This window comes from Pantherophis guttatus, chromosome 11, assembly GCF_059756535.1.
Source record: "Pantherophis guttatus breed Tessera chromosome 11, ASM5975653v1, whole genome shotgun sequence".
NCBI classification, from domain to species: Eukaryota; Metazoa; Chordata; class Lepidosauria; order Squamata; family Colubridae; genus Pantherophis; species Pantherophis guttatus.
The window spans coordinates 3,636,395-3,664,310 of record NC_142073.1 but is presented as its reverse complement, the minus strand read 5'-3'; the positions used below and the strand labels follow the sequence as shown (position 1 = coordinate 3,664,310).

Below are 27,916 nucleotides of genomic sequence, written 5' to 3'. Positions count from 1 at the left end.
CTGATCATGCATGAGAGCCTATAACCTTTCAGACTAATGGTTGTCCAATTTCTTCTTAAAAACCTCCAGTGTTGGAGCCCCCAGAACTTCTGGAGACAAGTGGTTTATTGTTCTCACTGTCCAGAAATTTTTCCCTCAGTTCCAGCTTGCTTCTTTCCTTGACCAATTTCCATCTAAGTTTCTCCAACTAAGACGAATGGATCTTTTCAGTTATGTGTGGCATGCTGGGGTGGGAAAAAAAACTGATTATTTGCAGCTGGGTTTTGGGTGTGTCTAGGAATTCAGGCCTGCTGATTCAGAAGCTGCTCCTTTTTTCCCCAGAAAGTTCTTGTAATAAAATTCCAAATACTGGAATAAACTAGCCACTGGGTAAGGTTCTGAGCCATGAGAGATATAGTTGTGGTATGGAGCTATAGCGTCTGAAGAAGTTGTGTAATTTATGGGAGAGATGACCTTAAGGCTTCAAAAACTGAGCAGGATGTTCAAAGCAGCAAAAAATGTATTTGGAGAGACACAGGAGATCGTGAATACTACACATTGTACTAAGTGACTCGGTTGATCTGTAAAGATACAATTTTGAAGCGTTAACGTACGCTAGTTGATTGGCTTTAGTCTAATATATGCATGCTTGCTTATGATTTCACTGGTTTTATTTTTATTAATTTTTTTTATATGCTGACCATCTCTTGTATAAGGATTATAAAAAAAGGCAAAAATAATTAGAATATTAAAACTCTCTTAAGCTGGCTGGGGAATTCTGGGAGCCAGTTTCAAGCGGCCGACATTGACAAACACTGCTGTAAAGTTATAACTAACCTAAAACAGAAAGGAATGTATTTATTGTCTTGCTTTTTAAGTAATTCACCCTCTTAGGTTGGTGTGTATTTATGACATTTTAGTCTCTTGTAAGATTGGTGAAAAAGGCCTCAGGGAATGTTCTAACCCTCTCCCTCGCCTTCTACCAAATAGCTAAGGAGCAAAGAAAAACGGCATTTTTAAAAATGATTAAAACAGCCATTGTTTCCACACAATAAGTTAATAAAAAATGGTTCTGGAAGCCTAGAGAAAAAAGCCAACAGCTTTTACTCTGCCTTGGCTGTTCTGTGCCTGGAAAAAAAAATGACAACAGATAAATGGCCCTTTAAACAACTAAGAGACTACAATAATTTTACTTGGAAGAATGAATGGGCACCCAAGGCATCCTGAAACCTCAGCAACCAAAATCTTTCATTTTGTGCTGTAATTATGACTCTGCATTCTTGCCCTCCGATTTTTGAAGGGGAACTTGCTGAACTTTTGGCTAACAAATTCTTCAGAAAGGGCTAATATTTGCATACCTGGGAAAATGGAGAATACCTGGTGGTGACGCCACAGAAATGCTAAAATATCCATCAACAATCCTTATATTGTCCAAGTGTTTGAGGGACTATTGATCAAATTTATACACCCCTCATCTTGGTGTCCATGTGACTCTTGGCCGTGTGCAAATGCAAGCCTTAAAAGCATAGAAAAAGAAATTATTAAAAGCAAAATTTAAACCGAGTGAAGAACAGAATGAAAACAGGGGGCTGGAACAATTGCCTTCACCTCACTTCCTCCTTAAAAAAAGGCACCGATTGAATAAATTTAGAAAATTATTTAGATTTGATGCTTCCAATCAAATTATTGAACTCAGCCAAGTTAAATTTGAAGCTTGAAATTGATAGGAAAAAATAATTAAAAAAACAACAACAAAGTCAGAAGAATAGCTTTGAATTGAATTTGAGGAGCTGCCTTGAACTGGAGTTTCGATCAAATGGCTTTTCAGCCAAATTTCTCCTTGAAACCTAGAGTCAGTTCTATCATATCTACAGTTGTATTTCCTTCAAGATGGACCCTCCGATGTTTTTAGCCTAGTCTTGCACCAAAGAAATTGCGGGAAGGTGATAATGCAACATTATTTTCTCTAATGTTTTTGATTGGTTGGTTGAAGTATTGACTGGTCACACTGAGCCCAACCACTTCTAATCATGGTTTATTGAAAAGACCACCATTGACTCAATTCACAATCACAACATGGCAGAATAATAGAATAGCAGAATAGCAAAATAACAGACAGTTGGAAAGGACCTTGGAGGTCTTCTAATCTAACCCCCTGCTCAGCAGGAGACCTTATACCATATCAGATAAATGGTTATCCAATCTCTTCTTAAAAGCCTCCTGTGATGAAGCACCCACAACTTCTGAAGGAAAGTTGTTCGATCGATTAATTGTTCTCACTGTCAGGAAATTTCTCCTTAGTTCTAGGTTGGTTCTCTCCTTGATTAGTTTCCATTCGTTGCTTCTTGTTCTGTCTTCAGGTGCTTTGGAAAATAGTTGACCCCAGTGGTGAAATTCAATTTTTTTTAATACTGGTTCTGTGGGTGTGGTTTGGTGGGCATGGTGTAGTGGGCATGGCAGGGGAAGGAAAATCTCCATTCCCACCCCACTCTGGGGCCAGAAGTGGTATTTGCCGGTTCTCCGGACTACTCAAAATTTCCGCTACCAGTTCTCCAGAACTTGTCAGAACCTGATGGATTTCACCCCTGATTCTAAGTGTGGTTTTACTAAGGCTTTATAAAGCAGTACATGTTCTTGATTCTACCCCTCTGGTAATGCAAAAAGGGACCAAATCAACCACAGTGCATCCTTCTATGAAGACAACTAATCGTTGACTAACCCATCTTCCCCAGTTCATGGGTGTTTGAAAGCACACCCTCCCTGCTTGCAATCCACGTTTGTGTACCACACTTATTATACCGCACTTTCTCTTGTACACTTTGTCTTTCCCCTCTGAACAGGCAATCACTTCTCTTTCCGTATGAATCTCTGTTCAGGAGCCTTAAATGCCATTCAATCTCGCAGTGCTTTGGCTGGCGTTTCCTTTCCTTGGGAAGGTTTCTTGGAGAATTTCTCCTGAGTCGCCGATCCATTTTACTTTTCATTTTATTGCTATAACTTGATTGCTATACACTGATTTGTGAGGCGAGGGGGGCCCGCGTGATAAAATGTGATTAATATTGTTTTAAATTCTGCCTCTGCAGGAATCGATCGGCTGCACTGCCTCTCACAATCAATCTGGCTCCTTCTGAGCTCGACACGGGCTTTTATTTATTTAATTCCCCCCCCCACATACACACATAAGCGTCCGGCTTTTACACTTGATTGAGAGGCCACAGGGATGAGAAGGGGGCTGTCTTTCTTTAAAGGATGATATTCCGGACCCCACACTCACCATCACACACACAAAGGCTACCGAAAAGTCCTTTCTTGATGTTATTCCTTCAATATACATGAGGATTTACTCACTGTGTGGGGAGACTGTCTTCCCCAGAGATTCCTCGTCTATACTTTGGTATAGAGGGAGATGCTCATAGACTGAAAACATGCTTTGCATACATAAACTTTGGACGTGATACTTTTCCATCCTTTGCTCTGTATCTAGGTCCACATTTTTGAAAAATGTGCTGATGTTGGCACGGGAGAGTGCAAATATGTTTGCCTTCCTTTTCCTGCTAAGTCAGGAGAGGTGATTCCCATGAAGTTTCCAATGAAGAAATTGGAAAATAAAACATGCAGCGGAGCAATTAATAACATTGGCAGAGTTGATTTCTGCTGAGCTTGCTCTGACTGGCTCTTCATTTTGCCAATGGGCTCATTTGCAATTGATTCAGGTTAGCAGATCACATTTATTTATTTCATTCTGATCCCGCCTTTATTATTGTTTATAAATAACTCAAAGTGCTGAACACACCTATTTTCCCCACAAACAAGAACCCTGCGAGGTGGGTTGAGAGAGAGAGAGAGGGAGGGGGAGAGAGAGAGAGAGGGAGGGAGGGAAGGAGGGAGGGAGGGAGGGAGGGAGAAAGAAGAGAGAGATTGGCCAGGTCAGCTCTCAGACCTAAGGTGAGGCTAGAACTCAGAGTCTCCTGGTCACTGGCCCAAAATTACCTGGCTGGCTTTCATTTCTCAGTTGGGATTAGAACTCACCATCTCCTTGGAGTTGTCTCAAAGTCACCCAGCCAGCTTTCATACTTAAGGTAGAATTAGAACTCACCCATCTTTTGATGATTGACTCAAAGTCACCCTCTTGGTTTTTCATGCCAAAAGTGGGTCTAGAACCTAATCTCCTGCTTCCTAAGCCAGCACCTTAACCACTAGACCAAGCTATTTTTGTTTCTGTTTTTGTTTAACACTTGGGATCCTATTTCACTGCCTAGTAAATTGGAAAAAAAACTGTGTCAAGAACTTATCCAACTCTTCTGGATTTTTGACAGTCTCCTGAGACGATGCAAAGTTATTGAGGAACATTTCTCATTGGTGGTTACTTGGCAATCCGGCACGTTAGCAACTGGAGAGGCCACTGCAAACCCAGGTCTCTGCAAGGCACAACAGTAATTGAAACGAGAGCAATCCAAGGTCAGGAAGAGCAGTAGAAATTTAAAGCCGGTGGCTGGAAAAGATTGAAGCCTGAGTCAAGCTGCCTTGGGCAGAGTCGAGAGTTATTCCAGCAAACTCTGAGACTGCCACACAGACCTGCCTTTAAATTGGTTCCACTTCAGACATAAAATCAGGCAATCATTCCAAAAACTAAAGAGAAGTTTCAAGAGAAATTATGCCTGTTGTGGTACAAAATGTGACAAGGAGGTAATTTTTGTCACCGTTGTGGAATCTTTGTTTCTAACCATCCACTCCCCAGTACTTTCCAGTACCTGTTGATGTCCAATTAATTCAAATGTATTGTTATGATCAAAGATTGCTTCTTTTGGCTAAGATCATAGAACATATAAGGTAAAGGTAAAGGTTCCCTTCACACATATGTGCTAGTCGTTCCCAACTCTAGGGGGCAGTGCTCATCTCCGTTTCAAAGCCGAAGAGCCAGCGCTGTCCGAAGATGTCTCCGTGGTCATGTGGCTGGCAGGACTCAACACCAAAGGCTCATGGAACACTGTTACCTTCCCACCAAAGGTGGTCCCTATTTTTCTACTTGCATTTTTTACATGCTTTTGAACTGCTAGGTTGGCAGATGCTGGGTCAAGTAACGGGAGCTCACCCCGTTATGCGGCACTAGGGATTTGAACCGCTGAACTGCTGACCTTTTGATTGACAAGTTCAGTGTCTTAGCCACTGAGCCACCGTGTCCCTCATAGAACATATAAGATATAATAATAGGGTTGGAAGGGACTTTGGTGGTCTAATCCAACTCCCTGCTCAAGCAGGAGACTTAGTACATTTCAATCAATCAATCAATCCAATCAATCAATCAATCAATCAATCAATCAGAATAGAGCTCTTGGAAGTCTTCTAGTCCAACCCTCTGCTCAGACAGGAGAGTCTATAACATTTCAGACAAATGGCTATCCAACATCTTCTTTAAAACCTCCAGTGTTGGAGCACCCACAACTGCTGAAGGCAAACCGTTCCACTGATTAATTGTTCTCACTGACAGGAAATGTCTTTTTAATTCTAGGTTGGATCTCTCTCCATCTGTTATTTGTTGTCATCTGCTTTGGAGAACAGTTTGACCTCCTCTTCTCTGTGTCAGCCCCTCAATTACTGGAAGGCTGCTATAATATCATTCCTAGTCCTTCTCTTTGTTAGACTGGATATACATAGTTCCCTCAATTGTTCACGTATCAAGTACAGCACCTTTTGATACCATCTCTCACTCCAGTTCAAGCCAGGAAGAACTTGTATAAGAGTCTTTTTGGGGGACATGGTTGCATAATCCTTAGCTTGTGGTATCTTTAGATCCTCAGTTGTAGCCATATTCAGATGCTTGCTTCCATACTCAAACTTTGACCAATGGCCATTTCCAAGTTCCTTCAAAATACCAGTAATATGTAATATCAGTAAGCATGGAGTAAACTTATCAAAAGCACAAGAAAAGGCCAGTTTTGCAAGCATTTGGGGCTATGCCTTCAGGAAAAAAAAAAAGATGGATCTAGGACAGGGGTGAAATCCAAAATTTTTCCCTAGTGGTTCTGTGGGTGTGGCTTGGTGGGCATGGCAGGGGAAGGATACTGCAAAATCTCCATTCCCTCCCCACTCTGGGGCCAACCAGAGGTGGTATTTGCTGGTTCTCCGAACTACTCAAAATTTCCGCTACCGGTTCTCCAGAATGTGTTAGAACCTGCTGGATTTCACCCCTGATCTAGAATCCCAGGACCAAAATGTTGCTTCTCATTTTGCTTCCTTTTAGTTTGAGGAAAATGAATTTGTGGCTCTGGAGACTTCTTATAATCGCTTGTCTAACATGTTTAGAGCAAATATTTCTCAGAGTAGAATTAAGGCATCCTGCATGTCGTTCCAGGATAATTTAATTTCCTCCTTAGGTCTAGACCAAAAGCCAGCCTCACCATTCACTGAGAAATGATAGTCCTTTCTAATTACAAGGGGATGAGACAAAACAAACAGTTGCTATGCCACGCTTTTAAAATGGTTAGATATTTAAGAATAACCAAGTGCACAGTTTGCTTTGGCAAATCCCTGGCCTCCATTCTCCCTCCTTCATCTATGAGTATGTAGCAGCAGAAATGAGAGCAGATCAACAGTCAATCCACTGACCTTGACAGCCCTATTTCACAAAGACAGTCCTCTATCTGAAGGAATGTCAAGTTTAAGTCTACTTTAAAGATGAAGAACCCTTAAAAAAAGTCAAGAATCATTAATTCTTGTAGATGCCTAGTTCATTAGATCATTGTTGTCTCCATTACGAGGAGGAGCTCTTCTTTTCATTGCCGCCTTGATTAAAAAATTATATAAATTACCCTAGCTTGATCTGTAGCTTCATTCATCCTCTTTAATGACAATGTCTATGTGACTCTTCAAATGCCTTCCAACCTCCTGTGATGTATCCAGTTTCTATCAATTCATTGTTTTATCAGTTCAGCAGATTGAATCGTGTGATGTCAGCTGAATAAAAGCCGACTCAGGAGCACATTCTTGAGACCAGCTCGGGTGTGATTGCATCTCACACAAAGATAATAATCCCACTCTAACCATTCCAGATGAAAATGAAAACCAGAAAACCAGAAATAATGCACAATGTAGAATTGTTACTTAAAACAGAGCAGTTTTTTTTTAAAAAAAATGAAAAGGGAAGAAGAGGATTATCTTAAATAATATATTTAGTATTCTGAAAGCATATTGGACTCAAGGCTACAACAAAAAATGGAATCCGGAATAATAGAATAGCAGAGTTGGAAAGGATCTTGAAGGTCTTCTAGTCTGACCCCTTGCTCAAGCAGGAGACCCTATACTATTCCAGACAAATGACTGTCCAATCTCTGCTTGAAAACCTTCAGTATTGGAGCACCCACAACTTCTGGAGGCAAGCTGTTCCACTGGTTAATTGTTCTCACTGTCAAGAAATTTCTCCTTAGTTCTAAGTTGCTTCTCTCCTTGATTAGTTTCCATCCATTGCTTCCTATCCGGCCTTCGGGTGCTTTGGAAAATAGATTGACCCTGTCTTCTCTGTGGCAGTCCCTCAAATATTGGAAGACTGCTGTCATGTCACCCCTGGCCCTTCTTTTCACTACATTAGACATACCTAATTCTTGCATCTGCTCTTCATAGATTGTAGCCTACAGCCCCCTAATTATCTTTGATTTTGATTTTCCAAAGAAATCCCAAAGAACTGGGGAGAATGTTATGGATTGTTAACTGCCATGTATCTCTGAATTAAGTAGAAATAACCCCACCCCCATACATTAAGTATTTTGCAATGATTCAGCTTTGTAAGGTATATCCGTTTAGCTGTCCTTAGATTAGTGAAGTCTGGATTCTGTTTGGAGGTTCAGATTTCGAACCCCAGCAATCCTTTTCCAACTTGGTCATTGCTGACAATTGCAGGGCATGACAATTGTTCATCTGGAGAACCTCCAGATTAAGCCAAACTGGTTCACGTCTTCCTCCAGAGTAAACTTCATGAAGAAATCAAGTTGATTGTACTTGCTGATGATCTTTGTATGCAACCTCAACCAACTTTATTACAGTCAAGGACCAGAACAAAACAGAATTAGGACCTAAAATGAGATTCTGGAATAAAACATATAATGGAATTAGACATAAAATGAGATTTTGTATACAAGAAAACTGTGACAAAATCTAGAACACTGTCAAATATAGAAGTCAAATCATAATCACACAATCAATCCCTGAAACTAGAAGTCAACCTTTAGGAACTATGGATAGCAACTACAAGGAATTAGAGATAATATTTTCACATCATTGCTTGCTTAGCAATGGAAATTCTGGTCCTAATTCTTCTTGTAAGTCAGTTGTAAGTGTATGTATATATGCATGCTTCCACAGCGTTTGTTTGTTCGTTCGTTCATTCATTCATTCATTCATTCATTCATTCATTCATTCATTTCTGAAGGATTATTTTAATGACTAAGGTTAATGGAGTTAAGTTTTCTTCACAAATACCTGCTGGCCATAGTAAAAACTGCATATGAGGCAGATTTGAAATTGCCTTTAAACTTGCTAGCAAGTTGCTATTCCTGGAGAAATATCAATAAAAGACTCAAAATAACAGAGGAATGGAGATTGTGATGTGATTCCTAAACTGACTGATTACAAATGCACCGAGCCACTTTAACAGACTTTTGATGTCCACCCCATTCCTTTTGTAATCTAGACAAGAAAAAACAGAAGGAGGAATATTTCTTACTCTCAGTGGCCCTGTAAAAGAGCTAAGAAGTGGAATAATTTATTGTGCCATACGCAAGCTTACCCAGCTCACAAAATATGTAGTATATTGATATTTGAGTTTGTGGGTTAAGGGTGAATGAACATTTCTGTTCCCAGTCTATGTCATCTTCATATATTTCATCCTTCCCTCCCTCCCTCAATTCCTTCCTTCCTTCCTTCCTTCCTTCCTTCCTTCCTTCCTTCCTTCCTTCCTTCCTTCCTTCCCTCCCTCCCTCCCTCCCTCCCTCCCTCCCTCTCTCCCTCCCTCCCTGTCAAGTTCAAGTCAAGCTTGATTCTTGGCTATTCCATGGATACATCCATGTACTCCATTCTGCTTTCATGACAATGTAGGCATCATTTGTCATTGACCTCATCCAGTCCAGCTTTCTGGATTTCTTAATCTAAAAGTTCTACCATTTCTTAGTGGCCTCTCATCCAAGGACTAACCAAGCCTTTTCTACTATTTTTGAGGTCAGCCAAGTTCAACTGAATGTTATCATCGTATGTAGCATAGTAGGGTTGGAGCTTCAAGTGCAGCCTTAAATCTACAAACACACGCCCCCAAATGTATTTTGATAACTGTATTTTGAAGAAGAAGACCTCCAGTGTATATTTAAGCTCTGTTTTCATAACTCTACAAGTTGTGATTACATTAATATTATAAGGTCTCCTTCGTACAATTAATACTTCGGTGGATAGGGAAATCTTCATGGTAATATTTTCACGCAATGGGCCCGTTCTGGGAAGACAGCAAGGGAATTTCTGAAAACTACATTGCTCAGATTCTGGGATATCACTTTCTGTTCTTTGACAAATAATATTTTATTACAATTTTTTTCTTTTTTAAAAAAGGAATGTTTGTTTAGTTTTGTTGACCTTTGAATCAGAATTGGCTCATAGCCAGTACATGCCGATTTCTTAGGAACATTTTTCTCTTCTCTTCTCTTCTCTTCTCTTCTCTTCTCTTCTCTTCTCTTCTCTTCTCTTCTCTTCTCTTCTCTTCTCTCCTCTCCTCTCCTCTCCTCTCCTCTCCTCTCCTCTCCTCTCTTCCCTCCCCTCCCCTCCCCTCCCCTCCCCTTCTTTTTTCCATAGTATATTTTTTACTCTAACATTTTTCTATCAATTCTGCCACTTCTTCAGTAGAAATTATATACGGCAATGTTGGGTCCCACGTGCAATCCTCAACAGATGCCTTCCAGCAACATATAAGAATACTACAATGAAGATACAAGATACTGAAAGAAACAGAAAAAAGAAAAAAGAAGGAAACATCATAGAAACCATATAGGACAGATGGTCCTGGAATAACAACCATTCCTTTGGTGACCGTGTGAAGTTACAAAAGTGACTTATGACTGTTTTTCACACTGTTGTGATATCCCCATGGTCATGTGATCAAAATTCGGGCGCTTGCCAACCGGCATCCACTTAATGACGGTTGCAGCTCCCTGGGGTCATATGTTCATCACCTGCCACCTTCCCATCTGGTTTCCGACCAGCAAAGTCAATGGGCGAAACTGGATTTGTTTACGATTGCGTGACTCCCTTAACGGCTGCAGTGATTCACTTAACAACTGTGGAAAGGAAAGATCATAAATTGGGGCCAAATTCACTAAGCAACTTTCTCGCTAAGCAAGTGAAATTTTGCGCTCAGTTGTGGTCATTAAGTCGAGGATCGCCTGTATATATCAAAGTTCTCAACCTCTTGTGATGGCAGACTTGTGCAAATACCATTCTGGTCAGTGCAAACGCTTGTCATCAGGCAAGAGGAGCAGCCCAGATGCAGCCAACAATGTCGTTTCTCTGTGACTTCCACGTCTGCTCTTGGAGCTCTTCCATCCCACCAGTGACAGGAACATGCTTCTCCTGCCCTTCCCAGTGTGCTGATGTGGGTGTCAAACCCTGAAGTGAACCAGGCTGAGGCCATCTTGGAGACTTCAGGGTTGCCACACAACAGAGGGAGGAGGGAAAACAGGGGTGAAATCCAGCAGGTTTTGGAGAACCGGTAGCGGAAATTTTGAGCAGTTCGGAGAACCGGCAAATACCACCTCTGGCTGGGCCCAGAGTGGGATGGGAATGGGGATTTTGCAATATCCTTCCCCCAGGAGTGGGGAGGAATGGGGATTTTGCAGTATCCTTCCCCTGCCATGCCCACCAAGCCACACCACGCCCACCAAGCCATGCCCACAGAACCGGTAGTAAAAAAAATTGGATAAAGTTTTCTTGCAGGAACCAAGAACATTCTCACAGGTGGCTGGCCAGAGGAGGAGTGAAGTAACCAAGCAACCGGCCAGCAACTGGATTGGACAGTATGACCAGCGACTTGGGGAAAAGAGGGAAATGTTTATTTTTTAATCAGGTGAAAGCAGCGGGAACTTTCAGAGTCGGCTTTCACCAGTTGTGCCGATATGATGCATCCAATAAATTGTTCTTTGAGGAATCTTAGCTGCCGCGGAGTTCTGTTTTCTATGGGTGTATTACTCGGAACGCTGACCTCGGGTGAGTGTCCATACCTACACAGAGAATCGATTTCATGCACTGAAATAGAAACCGTGTGTGGGTTAATGGAATGTATGAATGCAGCTTTCAGAAGCAACGGAGAAGGCATCAAACCTACTGATCACGTGTGGTCCTGTAGATTGGTCATTCAGGAGGCCTGAGCCTTGTAGCTATTCTGGTCATGTACGCACAAGCAATATCCAGATACACATCTCAGCTGTTTTATGTGCTGGACAGACGAGGGATTTCTTCTTCTTCTCACGTCTGTGGTAGGGCCTGTATATTACACAGACAGTGATTCGAGAAGCATTAAAGCAGTTGAAATGCACAACCTGGGTTTTAAGCGGTGTTGCTCCAGCTGGGGGCTGCCAGTTCAGAACCACAGAACAAATGTAGGGCTGGTAAAGGTAATGACTGATTTGGCTGGAACAGGAAGTCTTTAGAGCCCTTCCCGCTCACAAAACAAATGATGGCTAAGCCAGAACCCGGTCAAAATGTGACGTGCTTTGGAATGGACCAATGAGCTTTGCAGCTTCCTCCAAGTCAAATCGAAGTAAATCAGAGCATGCTGGTTTATAGTTGATGTGCCTGGTGGTTGTTGTGTGTGAGTAGCAAACTCCCTGTGGTTTGCTCTTGTGATGGATTGTGTCTACGAAAGGGGAGGAGGTGTGAGAGACTACAGTCAAGCTGTAGTTTTCCAGGAAGGAGGCAGCATATTCCAAGCAAGGAGGATGGTGAGACAAGAGACAACACACGCCAGAACTGGATCAGAGAAAGAAATTTAGGACAGGCACTCCCTAAAATCTCCCAGGATATATTTTAGGATTAGGATTAAAGTAGCAAGGCTTTAGCCTTGCAAGATTCTGTCTATTGTGTGCAAGCAAATAAAGAACTGAACTCCAGCTGGATTACTCAGTTTTTGTCATTCTTGGACTGAGTCTGACAGCTCCCCAGTTCAAAATTCTCCATATATTTGGGTATCTTGTCTGATCATAATATTTTTGTGGTTTGCCAGCAGCCTGCAGAGCTGGCAGCGGAGTCGGACAGCAATGAGGCTGAGGAAGAACATGGGCCAGTCCTGGAGGCTGGGGAAGGCCCAGATGAGAGCTCTGTGTTGGAGGCAGAGATGGGGCCAGGGCCATCAGGGAGTGAGCTGCGGACTCCGGAGCCTCCAGAGGCTGACAGTAGAGAGGCAGAGGAACAGGAGGAGCCTGTTCCTAGTGCATGTATGAGAAGAGCTGCCAGAAGGCAAGAGCAGCTAAAGCAAAGAGGACAACTCGGGAGTAGGGCCAAGAGATGATTGGCCCCTCCCATAAGGCTTAAAAGACCAGCAATGGCTCTTGGGCTCTTTGTCGGAAAACAACATTGATAGTCCTGCTGCATTTATCTCTTGTCGTTGTCTTCTGCTTTTGAACTTTTGCCAAGAGAAGCCTTTGACAGTTTGCCTAATTATACCGAGGTTGGTGATTAGATTGAAGAATTTGTGTTATGAAGAGTTTGTTTTAATTTAGTTTGGACTACGCTGAGAATGAGTTAATTCTCAGCTGTTCTAATAAAGTCTGTTTGTTTTGGAACTGTTCACCTCTAATACTACCTACTTGGGCCTGGGTCACAACAAATATGTTCAGTTGGTTATATTGAGTCATCGAGTCTGACTCAGGAAGAAACAGGAAGTATCTAAAAACTTGAATGATGATCAGGTGGATATTTCATGGTCCTTCCAATACAGGGAGAAAAAAAGATAGTTATCTCTTTGATCTTGCATTCTTTGGAGGGTGGGAGAGCTTAACATAAGTCACAGGGACTCTGTCTGAACGAATTCTCTAATCAATGAGTGCTAGAAGTTGGACTCACTCAGTTTTCAAGACCTACACTGTGCTTATGTTAGATGAGGCTCTGCAATTATTTGGAAAGAAAACCCTTTTCAAAGCTGCAACTCTTATTTTGTTGTAAGGCAACACTGGCTTGCTTTGCAGGGTTGTGGTATGTAGGACTGAAATTGGCATGTTCACAATGCTGTCTTTTGACATTCCAGGCTCCAAGTGTGCTACGTGGATTTTGGTCCAGGGAACAATCTTGAAGAATCTTCTGCAAGGAGATAAGACTGTTGAAAACTGTCATCTCGGATCTCTGCTCCGAAGGACCAAGTCCACCCCTAACTCTGGCCCTGGGTTGGATCTTTCTCATCAAGTCAGCTCGATCTGTCTTCCCTTTCGTTTGTAAGAGGAAGTGAAAACCCAGTCAGGATTTCTGGTCTCCATGGAAGGGACTTGACCGGCTCAGACTTTACAACACTTTGGAAGCATCCAAAACCCAGTGGTGGCCTTGGCTTTGATTTATTCAGAATAAAGCCCTCCCAATTAACACCCCCCCCATAAAGAAAGTGCCATGCTTGCTATCACACTGGCTGCCAGCGCTGACAATGCCCTCCCAGTGCAAATCTGGAGCAGGGAAGGGGAAGCGGAGAACTGTGCCTGCCTTTCAAAACCCCATCCACGAAATGTGTGATTTCTTAAGCAGCGACTTTCTTCCTTCTTTCCCCGTGCATGGAGCTTTTCTGAAAGAATTGCATTTGGCGAGTGGGGACCGTGCCCAAGCTGTGTGATGCAAAAGTGGGGGGGGGGGGGGTGAAGGAAAAAAGAAGGAAGAACATTGGTGAAGAAAGCATCCTTGTACCGCTATTGGTTCTGGTCATCAGCCTTTATCCAATGCTTTGGTGGTGATGTTGCTCTCTATTTGGGAAGTTGGCCAGCTCTCAAGACAGTCTCCCTCTCTCTCTCTCTCTCTCTCTCTCTCTTTCTCTCTCTCTCTCTCCCTCTCTCGCACTCTGCCTCTCCTCAAAGGCTGTTCCACAGCGGAAAATATGCTCAGTGCAGCTGAGTGCATGCAGGAAAATACCTCCGGTAGCTTCTAAGCGAACACAATGCAGCACAACGTTCAACTTACGGTCGTCTTCATCCTCTGTCAGGTAAGGCATCTGGTTCTGGTGATTTTTGGTCCTTGGAACTGTGTGGGATTTCTTTACCATTTCTGGGGGGGTTTTCCCCCTCCTTCTCTCCCTTTGATTCTTCTGTTTCTCTCCCTCTCTCTCTCTCTCTTTGCATTTGGCTCTTTGGAAGTGTCTGATTTCTCAGGGGCTGACTAGGAACCCTGTGCAGAGGATGTGAGAAAAGCTTCTGCGAGACAGAAATGCCGGGTTAGTCTCCAATCCCAGGGATAAAAGACACACACAGACACACACGTACACATTTGTAGGGATCCTAGCTGTGCGCGTAGACGGGTGGGTTTGAGCATGCAAACGCAAAGGATATTTTATCCCCCTATTTACAGAAGTGAAGCAGTGGTCTTGAACGTGTAGCAAGGACCAGGCGAGATTTTGTTTCCCCCATCTGTTTTAATATGCTTCAACTTTGATTTGCTCCTTCTTTTTTCCGTGCCCTTTTTTTGGTGGGTGGGTGGGTGGGCAGCGGAGGGTGGGGGGGGAAAGAGATATCCGTTACAAGCAGTTCCTCATCTGGTTCAACCCTCCCTGGAAAGAAATGTAGAATTTAATGGAAAAAGAAAAGAAAAAAGGAACGAGATTGTCGGGAGCTCCTTCTCCAGAGTCCTCCTCCCAAATCCTTAGTGGATTTGCAAAATTGAGCATTAGTCACTATCTCTCCCCCCCTCCTTCCCCAGTTTCTTCTCAACTATCATAAATCCTCCCCCTTTCCAGAAAGGCAGCAAAAAGAGTGGAATGGGGCTGGGGTGGGGGCGAGGAAGACACCCAGCCTTTTTAAAATCCAGAGGCTGCTGTGATATCCTGCTGTTCCTGTCTGTCAAAAGCCAAGGAACTAGCAAGGCTGCAACTTCTAAACTCCTGTCGGCAGGGTGGAGGGGGGTGGGAGGTAGGAGTCTTCCTTCTGGGAAGATACCCACAGATTTTATTATTATTATTTTTTTTAGAAGGTCTGGTGTTGTACCGAAGGGTGATTTGTTGTGGTGTGTGACATGATGTTGCGAGTTTCTCTCTGGTGTCTGAGCTGCTTTGCTTTGCCTTGCCTCGTCTTGCTTCTCTTAGGAGGTGAAAGTGCTTCCCTTACTGTCTTTTTCCATTCGAGGGGTGGATACTCAGGCGTAGAAAAAAAAAAGAAATAATAAGCTAATTCCTTTTTAGGTCTGGGGATCGGGCTTGCTTTGGATTTAACCCTTGAGGTTGGAAGCGGCAGAAAACAACTGCTTTCTAGCAATTGGGCCGGGTGTCCAACTAATCCAGCATTTTACGTTGCATGATTCTCCAGTGTCCAAAGCAGAGAGCAGGATTTTTCCCTCCTATCCCATCACTGCATACCTGACCATTTTTGCTACCTGTCGTTAAAGTCTGAACCTGGAACTTAGGTATGCAAAGCACATGTTTGCCTCCTAAGAGTGGGTGCCTTCTTCTGCCTAACTTCTTTCCGTCCTCTCATTTATGGTCGATCAAAGCAGTCACAAAACCTTGCCTGTTTTGGTTGCTTTGATTGTACTTATGCTGCGTTCCCACTTCTAAGGGGTTCTGACACAAAATCTCCAAACACAACAGTGTGGGCTCAACATAAAATTGGATCCTGGCTTTGTCCAGAAGGAAATTTCTTCAAAGTTGGGACACTGAAGATTGACTTTTTCCCAGTTGTACCCAGTAAAATGAAGATTAAAAAAAAAACATGGGAAACTGTAATTTTGGCTGGTAGCGTAGCAGACAATGGTTTCAGCAACCAATGTTAAGAGTGGTGGGATGGTTAATGCAGTGCCTTCATGTTCAAATGATGGAATTGTGTAAATTAGACACATATAATGATGTTTAGGGGCTAGAGATGCAATGTTTATTTGTTCCTTGCGCAACCTGATTAGGAATCTTAACCAAAATGATTGAAGAGCTAAGGTGGACTCAGCTCTGGTTAGCGATTCAGACTGAAGGTTGCGATCTAATGCCAAGCTAACAATACTCCCAATTTGCTTCGTTTGGGTTTAATGCATTACTCCAACCCGCCGATCGTGATTTGTAAACCATAGCTGTCAGTTCAGCACTCCAACTGGGTTTGATGGAAGAAACTATGATTAAACAAACCATGACTTAGTGGAAAGGGCCCCTCCCTCTCAAATGACTGAACGGATTTGCTCTGCCAAGGGTGCAATGCTTGAAGTCATTGTTAAAGCAAAGAAAATGTGATTGTTTTGATCTGGAGAACTGTCTTTTTTAAGGATGCTGATAGTTTGACTTTGAGACATTTGGATGAAAGGAAAGGGAAAGGGTCTTGATTATCCAATTCCATATTGGTCCTCTCTATTTATTTATTTAGCATATGGCATATCATGGGTTAGGGTTAGGGTTAAGAGTTACTCTTCTCTGAAACTTCTTCAGTGGCTTTAGGCAAGTCACTAGATCTCAGCTTCATCTATCGAGTAGGATGACTGTAAATGCTCGCTTGTTCTTTTGCAGAAGGACAAGCAGGATCCACAGCCATCATGAAGGAGAAAATTCCTACTCTAAATCACGTTGACTGATTCAGGTTCTGTTCCCGACCCCACAATTCCTATGGATAAGGACAACGGAGGAAAGCCAATTCACTTTTCTCTTGGCTATATTTCATGGCTTTCGTAGGGGAAAAAATCCATATCATCCTCTCTTAAATGTCTCTTATTAGAAAATCAAATCATAGGGCTTTATGATTTCAACTTTATTTGGGATCTTACCCCACAAGATCCTATTTTGTGGTGGGAAGTTAACATGAAACAGCTGAATGAGCTAACTCTGACAATGTGGCCAATCTGTCTGGGCAGGGAGGCACACGGCTTGTGCTCCGCAGTAGGAAGCTACTCCCTTCGGTTAGGAAATAATGACAGTCTGCTTGCCATGTTGCACTTCAACAAGTCTTAGTATGTGGTAGAAATATTGGGAGAAAGGGGTGTGGAGAAGACTCTGCAACAGCTGGCAAGCTGGAAGGAGAAGGAAAGTTGTTACAGGAGCTATTTTGATAAAAACCGTTTTAGTCAACTTTCGAGGACTTTAATGCTTCAGAGACTGCAAGCTGTAAGGAAGGGGTGAAGTTACTTGCTCCAAGCTATCTAGCAAGGTTTGTCTGTGGCAGTAATATATTATTTTCCTGTTCAGCAGCATTCATGTTTCCTTCCTTGATCCAGCACAGAAATGGTAAAATCCATCAGGTTCTGACAGGTTCTGGAGAACCGGTAGCGGAAATTTTGAGCAGTTTGGAGAACCAGTAGTGGAAATTTGGAGTAGTTTGGAGAACTGGCAAATGCCACCTCTGGCTGGTCCCAGACTGGGGTGGGAATGAAGATTTCACAATATCCTTCCCCTGCCACGCCCACCAAGTCACACCACACCCACCAAGCCACGCCCACAGAACCAGTAGTAAAAAAAAAATTGGATTTCACCACTGGTTTTGATCAACTGATAGAGAATACATCCATTGCCCTAATGCCTTTCAACACAAAGCATCTTTCAAAGACATGTGAAAATCTCAAGTTTGGCAGCCACAGTGATTAAAGAATAAAATAATAGCTGTGCACAGGCCTTTAGGTCTAAATTTGAAGAAATTAGTTCAATTAGTTTTGTTACTTTTTACCCAGCATGCTGCTAGGTCATTCTTTGATGTTTCTGCTTCTAAGATTGGGAAAATTGAGGCTGAGGTGGATTGATGAGCTTTTAGTCTGGGCACCTTCACACATTCCGTGTATGTACAGATGATTATGTGTCCACACAGAGGCAACATTGGCAGATTAGGGTTAGGCCTTATGTCATTTTGCTGTAGTTTTGGAGTTGCATCAGGATGGGAGTGACTCCCCTTGTCCCGTATCTGGTGCACATCCTTTCCACAGGGGTGAGTTTTGACCATTTGCAAAAAGGAGAGAGTATATATGGCCTCCCACAAGTTATGATACCCATCTTCCCTTGTGAGGTCAAGTCAACTCAAACACAACTTTCCCTCATTGTCCTTTTTGCTATATGGGCCTCCCTTTCTCAAATCTCAAACAAGATGGATCTAGTTGAGTTGTCAAGATACTGTAGAACATCCCACAAGCAGAGAAGCAGCAGAACTGACAGTTATGGTTAAGTGACGAAGCAGATATTTCAAGATGCCCAATAGACAGTTTTAGCCCTTCTTTATGATGTGTCATTGTTGTCGTTAATTGCGAAGTCGTGTCCGACCCATTGTGACCCCATGGACAAGGTTCCTCCAGGCTTTCCTGTCCTCTACCATCCTCTGGAGTCCATTTAAGCTCACGCCAACTACTACAGTGACTCCATCCAGCCACCTCGTTCTCTGTCGTTCCGTTCTTCTTTTGCCCTCAATCATTCCCAGCATTAGGCTTTTCTCCAGTGAGTCCTTCCTTCTCATTAGGTGGCCAAAGTAATTCAGTTTCATCTTCCAGCTTAAATGCCTCTTATTGGTCTTGCTTTAGCCACTGAACCTCTTCCATGTTTTCTTTTCATCCTGGAGCACTATGTGTTTTATCCACATTTCCCCAGGCAGCAGGCTCTTCTCCAGGGAGTCCTTCCTTCTCATTAGGTGGCCAAAGTATTTGAGTTTCCTCTTCAGGATCTGGCCTTCTAAAGAGCAGTCAGGATTGATCTCCTCTAGGACTGACTAGTTTGACCGCTTTGCAGTCCAAGGGACTCGCAGGAGTCTTCTCCAGCACCACTCAATTCTTTGGCGCTCAGCCTTTCTTATGGTCCAACTTTCACAGCCATACATTGCAACTGGGAAAACCATGACCTTTACTATATGCACTTTTGTTGGCAGGGTGATGTCTCTGCTTTTTAGTATGCTGATGTGTCATTAGCAGGCTGCAATACACTCTATGCAAATGGGATTCTGGGAGAAGATAGGCTCTCCAGCAGGGGACACAAAATAGGTTCTATATGTCATAGTTCTGAGGTATGACCAGCTCCATCATTGGATGGCAGCCATGACAGCTAAGCTTTGAAAATGCCTGGCTTCAAATGTTACATTAAGCCATGGCTGGTTTTTAGCCCTGATTAGTTGAGTAGTCATAGCTTGTCTGGATCCATGCACTGCAGCACACCAAAGCATGATTTATTTAGGGTTTTTTTTTTTGTCAAAAGTGATATATGGAAACAAGAGATTGTCATTTGCAAACGAGCTGTCAGAACATTGGGCGAGCCCAACTGATGGCCAGGAAATAAAAGTGCATCATTATTTAAGCTGGTACGTGAATACAAAAATAATAGATTGAGCTTTCATTGCAAAGGGATGTAAAGCTAAAAATGATACAGTGTGGAAGTTTTTAAAGAAATGCAGTGAATTATAAAGCACACCCAGAGAGAGAGAGAGAGAGATCTAGAAACGACCAACGTTTGTTCTGTTTCTCCAGAAGAGGGCTCCCTGCACAGCGTGAAAATCAGAAAGCCTTGAAAAGAATGGCTGTAGCTACAGAGAGAAAAGAATAGGTATTCCTGCAATGAAACAAAGTCTAAATAAAGTGGGAAACTGAACACGGGTTCTTTCCTCCCAGTTTGGTATCTTCTTGTTCAAGCCAGCCTAACTGATGGATTTCCAGCTGTCAAAAAGAGGTGTGTGCTAGGAGCAAACATTTTAGCATTGCAAATTTTGGGTTTAGACATCTTAGAACTACTTCAGTCTACTTCAGCGACTTCAATCTGAAATAAGCTTAGTACATAAAATTATCTGCCACAATGTCCTTCCTGTCAATGATTACTTCAGCTTCGACCACAACAATACAGGAGCAAATAATAGATACAAACTCAAGGTAAACCGTTCCAAACTTGATTGCAGAAAATATGACTTCAGTAACAGAGTGATCAATGCCTGGAATGTACTACCTGACTCTGTAGCTTCTTCCCCAAACCCCCAAAACTTTAACCTTAAACTGCCTACTGTTGACCTCACCCCATTCCTAAGAGGTCTGTAAGGGGTGTGCATAAGTGCACCAGTGTGCCTACCGTCCTTGTCCTAATATTCCTTTTTACTTACTCTTTTCATGTATTCAAATTATGTTTATACTTTTACCTGTTATCTTATATATACTTGACAAATAAACTTATGATTATGATTATTATAAAAGGAAATGTGAACATGGGACATGTGGTCCATACCATCTAAATGACTTCATGCCCAGGGACCCAGTGTTGTTATATTCAAATCAGAACCCTTGAGTCAAAATGCTTATTTGGGAACTGTCCCCAAACCAGAAGAAAGTTTGCAAGTGTGATATTCCTAGGTCTTCCCAGTAAAGCTGAATGCAAGGAATCTTCACTGCCATGGAAAAACCTTTGATGCTGCCAGTGATCCTTAGAAACATAGAATCTTAAGGCCAGAAGGGACCTCGGAGGTCTTCTAGTCCAACCCATTTTCCAAGGCAGGAGGCCTTATTGCATCCTGGACAAATGGCTGTTGATCTTTTCTTGAAGACCAACACTGGCTTTACCCTCAGATGTTCTCAGAGTGCTGTGGAGTTTCCAACAATCATTGTGTGCTAAGCCAATTGACTTCAGAAGCAATGACGATGGATTGACTGGGTTTGATCTACAGTTGTGGGTCAGATTGGCATTTCTCAACCTCAGCAATGAGATGGGGAGTTCAACTCCCAGAATTCCTCAATCAGCAAACTTTAAGATGGGAGGACTTCAACTCACAGAATGCTTCTCTGGGAAGTTCTGCCCATTGAGGTCTACACTGCTTAAAGTAGGAGAGGTTGAGAAATATACACAGGCATATAGAACTAGTTCTGGTGAGGGGAAGAAGTGTTGGGAAGGCCCTACTTTAGCACTGGATGATTGGCAACCTGGAGAAAGGATTGGCTGGCTGAAGGGGGAAGAAGGGGAAGATCCTTGTAGAACATGTTCCTAGGTTGAAAGTGTTGGAAATACTTTTGGTGTTGAAGTTGGTGACAATGCAGAAGGAGCCAGAATTGAGCACTATTTGGTCTAGTTTGATTCACAGTTGGATGTTTGCCTTTGCTTAAAGTCCACAAAAGAAAAAAAAAATCACTGAAAGCACCAATAGAATAGCAATCTTAAAAAAAATCTTACTTGTTTTGTGTTAACTTTCCATGGTGTGGGGTCCTTGGTGCTTTCTGAGCTTAATTGTTTTCTTGGCAACATTTCGTGATCCAACTAGGGAACATCATCAATGCTAGTAGAGTAATGAAACATCTGCAAGAAAACCATCAACTGAAAGTTAACACAAAGCAAGGAAGATATTTTCCAGATCGCTAGCTGTGACTGTCTTGGCAGAGATTATTGATTAACAGAGTTGGAAGGGACTTTGTAGGTCATCTAGTCCAACCCTCCAGCCAAGCAGAAGACCCTACACTATTTCTGACAAATGGCAGTCCAATCTCTTCTTGAAAGCCTCCAGTGATGAAGCTCCCACAACTTCCGAAGGCAATATCTGTTCCATCAGTTGATTGTTCTCACTGTCAGAAAATTTCTCCTTATTTCTAGGTTGAATCTCTCCATGTTCAGTTTATATCCATTATTCCTTGTCTGGCCTTCAGATGCTTTGGAAAATAGCTTGACTCCCTCCTCTCTGTGGCAGCTCCTCAAATATTGGAAGACTGCTCTCATGTCTCCCCTGGTCCTTCTTTTCATCATATGTTTTAGCCTCCAGTCCCCTAAGCATCTTGGTTGCTCATCTCTGCACTCTTTCTAGAGTATCAATGTCTTTTTTATAGTGTGGTGACCAAAACTGGATGCAGTGTTCTAGGTGTGGTCTTACTAAGGCTTTATAGAGTGGTATTAGTACCTCACTTGATCTTGACTGTATCCCTCTGTTAATGCAATTTAGGATGCTAAGTTTTGATGGGCAGCCCCAGTAGTGGTATTCATTTACCTTCACTACCGGTTCAGAAATGTGAGCGCATGCACCACCTCTGCGCACGCACAGAGACTTCTGCACATGCACAGAGCATCCGTGATGACGTGCGAGCAGGTGGGTGGAGCCTCCAGCTGCCGCCGCTACCACTTCGCCCGAACCGGGTAGAACTGGTAGGATCCCATCACTGTGCAGCCCTACTTTTAAAACATGTATAACCTGGATATGGATAGACAGCCCTTCAGCCTGACAAAGCATTCATACAAAAGACTGTCGTTTTTTGAAGCGGGGTACGGCTGTTTTAATCAACTATCCTGAGATTTTCAGCGCTCCTTTTCCACACCTATTTAAAAGTATGAAGATGGACTGGAGAAGAGAGCGTCTTCAAACCACCAAACTCAAAGATCATGTTAAATTAGCTTCCGAGTGACCCGGTGAGTAATGCATGCCGAATTGTTTGAACGCAGAGTGTGGGATTGCCGATATCAGGCTCCCAGATCAATTCTGTTTAGCGCTTAAAGGAATATAAAGCAGACTCAGCCAGCGAGCTGAAACGCCTGGGTTGTGAAGAGCTGGGGGTGGTATCTTTGTGACTAAACAGCCCTATTTAAAAATAAACATCTAGACACAATAAGCAATCCATTTCGAAAAGCTCGGCAGCAGTAATGAAATAGCACGCACTCCAGTTAAAAATAATTTTTAAAAAAGTTTTGATGTTTGCCAAATTGGTACTATCTTAAGCAGCGGGCTTTAACCCTCCTTATCATTAGTCAAAACCAAGCCAATGATTAAATTCAGGTAGTCCTCAACTTACGGCCACAACTGAGCCCCAAATTTCTATTGTTAAGTGAGACATTTGTTGAGTGAATGTTGCCCCATTTTGCAACCTATCTTGCCTCGGTTGTTATGGGAATCACTGCGGTGATTAAGTTAGGAACACTGTTGTTAAGTGAATTTGGATTCCCCATTGACTTTGCTTGTCTGAAGGTCGCAAAAGGAGATTGTATGACCTTGGGACCCAGGAACGGTCATAAGTATTTATTTTTATTTATTTATTTTTATTTAATTTGATTTATATGCCGCCCTTCTCCGGAGACTCAGAAGCAATAGCCTTCATACTTTTGTATATTTATACAAAGTCAGCTTATTGCCCCCACAAACTGGGTCCTCATTTAACCTACCTTAGAAAGGATGGAAGGCTGAGTCAACCTTGAGCCTTGGAGAGATTCGAACCAGCAGTAAATTGCAGGCAGCTGTGTTAATAACAGGGTGCTTTAAACCACTGTAGTACCAAGGCTCTGTATAAAGCATAAAGCATAAAGTATAAAGCAGTTGCAAAGCATCTGAATTTTGAACATTCAAAAATGCGTCACAAATACCACTGACTGGTGCTAATGGTTGATACAGGTTGCTGCCAGCATCCTAGGGATCAACCAAATACCTTCTTAAGAGGTACGATGTTCCAAGTAGCACAGTTTTTTTTTGTTTTTGTTTTTTTTTTGCAGTTCCACTGCTGTTATTGCAGGAAGCTGCAATTTGCTGATGTATCTTATAAAATTCTTGTACATGGTACCAAGTGCCCCGATGACAATGGGTATTACTTTTACATGTTTCATCCATAGCCATGTAGTTTCGATGGCCAGGTTGCAATATTCCATGATTTTTTCCAGTTCTTTTTCTTCGACTCTGGTATTATTATTATTATTATTATTATTATTATTATTATTATTATTATTATTATATTGATTAGCCAATAGGCCATATCAAAGCACAATGTTTAAACACATATTGCCAATAAAATGTTATACAAACCATTTAAAATAAGAGTAGGGTAAAATACAATAGTTATAGGATAAGATACAACATAATTTAATACATAAATATGTAAAATAGAATAAAATGACATCAAATTATGTTTCGCTGTCACCCTTACAATCTACCCCAATCAGTCCCACATATGCAGATCTCAACCGAACCATTTTGTGCTGTGTTAAATGTTATTTTCAGGTTCTGGGCGCACATAAAGTAAGTTGTTTTGATATGGGGATCCCAATGGGTCGTTTTTTTGGTATATGGACCACGGTACCTGTCTCTTACCCCCTTATACAAGCAATGGTCAAATAGGATGTGAGCCAGGTCCTCGATCTCTGCCGCTCCACAAATGCAGAGACGCTTATTGTCAGGTATAGAATGGGATCTCCCATATCTGACCATTGTGTCAAGCTGTTCGAATCTCGCTCATGTGAATATATCTCCCTAAGATGTTTTCAAGACAAGTGACTGTCTGAAAAAAGTCCTCTACTTTGTCTTTCTTTGCAATTTCTGGGCCGATCAAAATTCTTTTTCCATGCATATGTTGTTCAACATCAGCTGATAGCACAGGGACATTTGGCTTCCGATGTTCACAATTGTATTTTGGTTGGAGTCGGACACGTTCGGCTTCCCATTAGCTCTGAATTTTGGATCAAACAGCTTGATTATGCATTGGCAGCGTTCCTCCTGACCTTCTCCGCTGTCGTTTCCACTAGGACAAACCGGCACAGCAAACAAGCAAACAAGCAAACAAACAAAGAAACAAGCCAGGACTGCTGCATGCAAAACACCAAAGTGACTCCCAGTCATGCAGCAAAGGTTAAGCGAGCTTTCTCTGCGGAGTTTGTGAGAGTTCGGAGTCGGCTTTGATCTCGAAAGCAAGACTGCATTTGGGGTTGGTGGGTGCGCCAAAAATGACCGTAGGGTTTTTGGATTGCTCAAAAGGAAGAACTCAAGTTGGGAACAGAAAGCAACTGATCTCCTTCCTTTTCATGTGTGATTTCTTCCAAGTCACCTTTCCTTACTTGCGGGCTCTGTAGGTATGGTGGGACTTCAACACCCTTCTATCCATGGTAGGTGGGATTCTGGACACCAAAGGACATCAGATGAAGAAACTAATTGATACCTATGGGAGAAAAAAATCTGTAGAGATTCTCAGTCATCCAGGTCATGGTTAGGATAGGATAGGATAGGATAGGATAGGATAGGATAGGATAGGATAGGATAGAATAGAATAGAATAGAATAGAATAGAATAGAATAGAATAGAATAGAATAGAATAGAATAGAATAGAATAGAATAGAATAGAATAGAATAGAATAGAATTCTTTATTGGCCAAGTGTGATTGGACACACAAGGAATTTGTCTTGGTGCATACGCTCTCAATGTACATAAAAGAAAAGATACATTCGTCAAGAATCATAAGGTACAACACTTAATGATAGTCATAGGGAACAAATAAGCAATCAGAAAACAATATCAATATAAATCTTAAGGATACCAGCAACAAGGTTACAGTCATGCAGTCATAAGTGGGAGGAGATGGGTGATAGGAACGATGAGAAGATTAATAGTAGTGCAGACTTAGTGAATAGTTTGACAGTGTGGAGGGAATTATCTGTTTAGCAGAGTGATGGCGTTCAGGAAAAAGCTGTTCTTGCGTCTAGTTGTTCTGGTGTGCAGTGCTCCATAGCGTCGTTTTGAGGGTAGGAGTTGAAACAGTTTATGTCCAGGATGTGAGGGGTCAGTAAATATTTTCCCAGCCCTCTTTTTGACTGGTGCAGTATACAGGTCCTCAATGGAAGGCAGGTTGGTAGCCATTGTTTTTCCTGCAGTTCTAATTATCCTCTGAAGTCTTGGTCTGTTTTGTTGGGTTGCAGAGCCAAACCAGACAGTTATGGAGGTGCAGATGACAGACTCAGTCATTCCTCTGTATGGTTGTCCCAAAGGTGTTTTTTTCAGGAGGCAACTGGACTTTCTTGGTTTTTTTTAAAAAAAAAACATTTCGCTTCTCATCCAAGAAGCTTCTTCAGCTCTGACATCCATTCCCCACTATCCTGTCAGAGCTGAAGAAGCTTCTTGGATGAGAAGCGAAATGTCTTCAAAAGCAAAAAAAAAAAAAAAAACCCAAGAAAGTCCAGTCGCCTCCTGAAAAAGCACTTTTGGGACTATCGATTGGAGACAATATTTGTATCACAGGGTTGAACTGTGGGCTCCTTGGGGCTCTCCAAGCATGGTGGTTTTGCACAGCTCTGATGAGGTCACCTAGTTCGGTAATGAAATGTCTGCAAGAAAACCACCCAGCTGAAAGAGAACCCCACAAACTTGTTGACCCCCCAATTATTTTCGCCCTTCAGAAAATGGGAATGTGAGAATTGGCTCGGATCCACAAGGGATAAACAGATCCGGGGGGGCTTCACAAATTTTAGCAAAGGGGGTCTCTGCCCGGTTGCTGCTTGGGTGTGGTCTAGTCAACTTCCTGCACCACAGCATGGGGGGGCATTTTTGCCCTCCCCAGGCTCCAGAGGCTTTCCTTGAGCCTCTGGGAGGGTGAAAACAGCCTCCCCAGGCTCTGGAGGCCCTCTGGAGGCTGGAAACAGGCCCATTTCCGGCCTTCCTGAACTTCCAATAGGCCTGTTTTTCACCCTCCCCAAACTTCCGCATGCGCCCTGCAATTACCTGCATTCAAAACGGGCCACGTGGGGACTCCTGGGAGGGGCAGGAGGGGCCAGCCAAGAGTGGGATTTGGGGGTTCTTCAAACTGCACAGAATCTTAGCTAGAAGTTATCCTGAACCCCTGCAAATCCCCAGCAGCCCACCCCTGAACAGATCCCTCCCTTGGGTTGGATATTCCTCCTCTTTGCTCCTGAATTTTAACAATTCTGCATGGTTCCCTGGAAGGCCTTCTAATCTCTTTCTTTTTAGCACGGCAGCAAAACTTCCTGCAAATCAAGCAGTCACACTTTTTCTTCCAGAAGTTGTCGTTCCTTCCCAGGGGAGGACAACACTCTGGAAAACAGCTTTGCTGAGCCCGTTTGAAAACGAAGATGCTTCACCCTCCAGGCATCGCAGCAGACAAGTTTTCCAGCTTCTGAGTGTTTCTACACTCCTGCTTTGTAAGGAGTATTCTACTAATTTCCCCGGGGACGAGGAGGTCTATGTTTTTTCCCCATGGGAGCGGATTTTACTGAGTAGGGCAATCAAAGCTATGAGAATTAGCAACCTTTAGAATGAAAACAAAGTGGGTGTAGATATACCGAGGCTGAAGGTGCATTGCTTTGGAGAAATGGAGGAGCAGAGGTGACTCGACAGAAGCAAATGGAAATGTAGCTTTTGGGGGGGGGGGTTGCACAGAATTTCATCTGGGTCACGGACAGGATGTTGTTTTTATGCTTTCTCCCCCGCCAGCCAACCTTCAGCAGAAGTTTAGATGGCTCTCTTTTTCGGCAGGCAGCAGGAAAACAAAGCAAAAAAACCAATAACAAGATCAATGCAGTCTCCTCCTTGATACACAGGTAGTCCTTGATTTACAACAGTTCATTTAGTGACCATTCAAAGTCATAACGGTATCAGAAAAGTGACTTATGGCCATAATGGGTGGAAAAAAGAGGGCTCAGAGATCGCATTATCAGCCTGTAATCTTCGTTCTCCCGGATCTCATGTAGATATTGGAGAGAAAGTTATTTTTTATCTGGCATACTCACTAGGGTTTTCTCCACCACAGAATTATTAAATACACAAGCCAAAGAAGTCTATCACTAGGCTTGAGCTGTGACTCATAGACTACCGCTTCTTTGTTGAAACACCAATTCTTTGCTCCAATTTCTACATTAGAACGAGCATGGAGCGAGCATTCATGCTCCACGACCAACCTCTTCCCGCCCACAACCTGGCATGCTCCTTATTGCACAGCAGCTCTCCAGATTCTCAGTATGCCACTCTGGTGCCTTTCCAGATATGCCACAGATCGAACTTTGCTTCTGAGCCACGGGCAAGGCACCTGCAAAAAGCTTAAACGTAGACCTTGTAATATGTAGGTTTACTCCCACAA

The 27,916-nt window shown here is 42.7% G+C and overlaps 1 protein-coding gene across 1 annotated transcript in view; it reads left to right on the top strand.

Annotated features, from left to right (window-relative positions):
• Window positions 1-13,851: 13,851 nt before the first annotated feature.
• Window positions 13,852-27,916, top strand: part of CDH13 (cadherin 13) — a 425,229-nt gene continuing 411,164 nt past the window's right edge. The window contains exon 1 of the mRNA XM_034426532.3: window positions 13,852-14,182. Within this exon, the coding sequence (XP_034282423.1) occupies window positions 14,138-14,182 (45 nt within the window). The 5' untranslated portion in view covers window positions 13,852-14,137. The remainder of the gene's footprint in view (window positions 14,183-27,916) is intronic.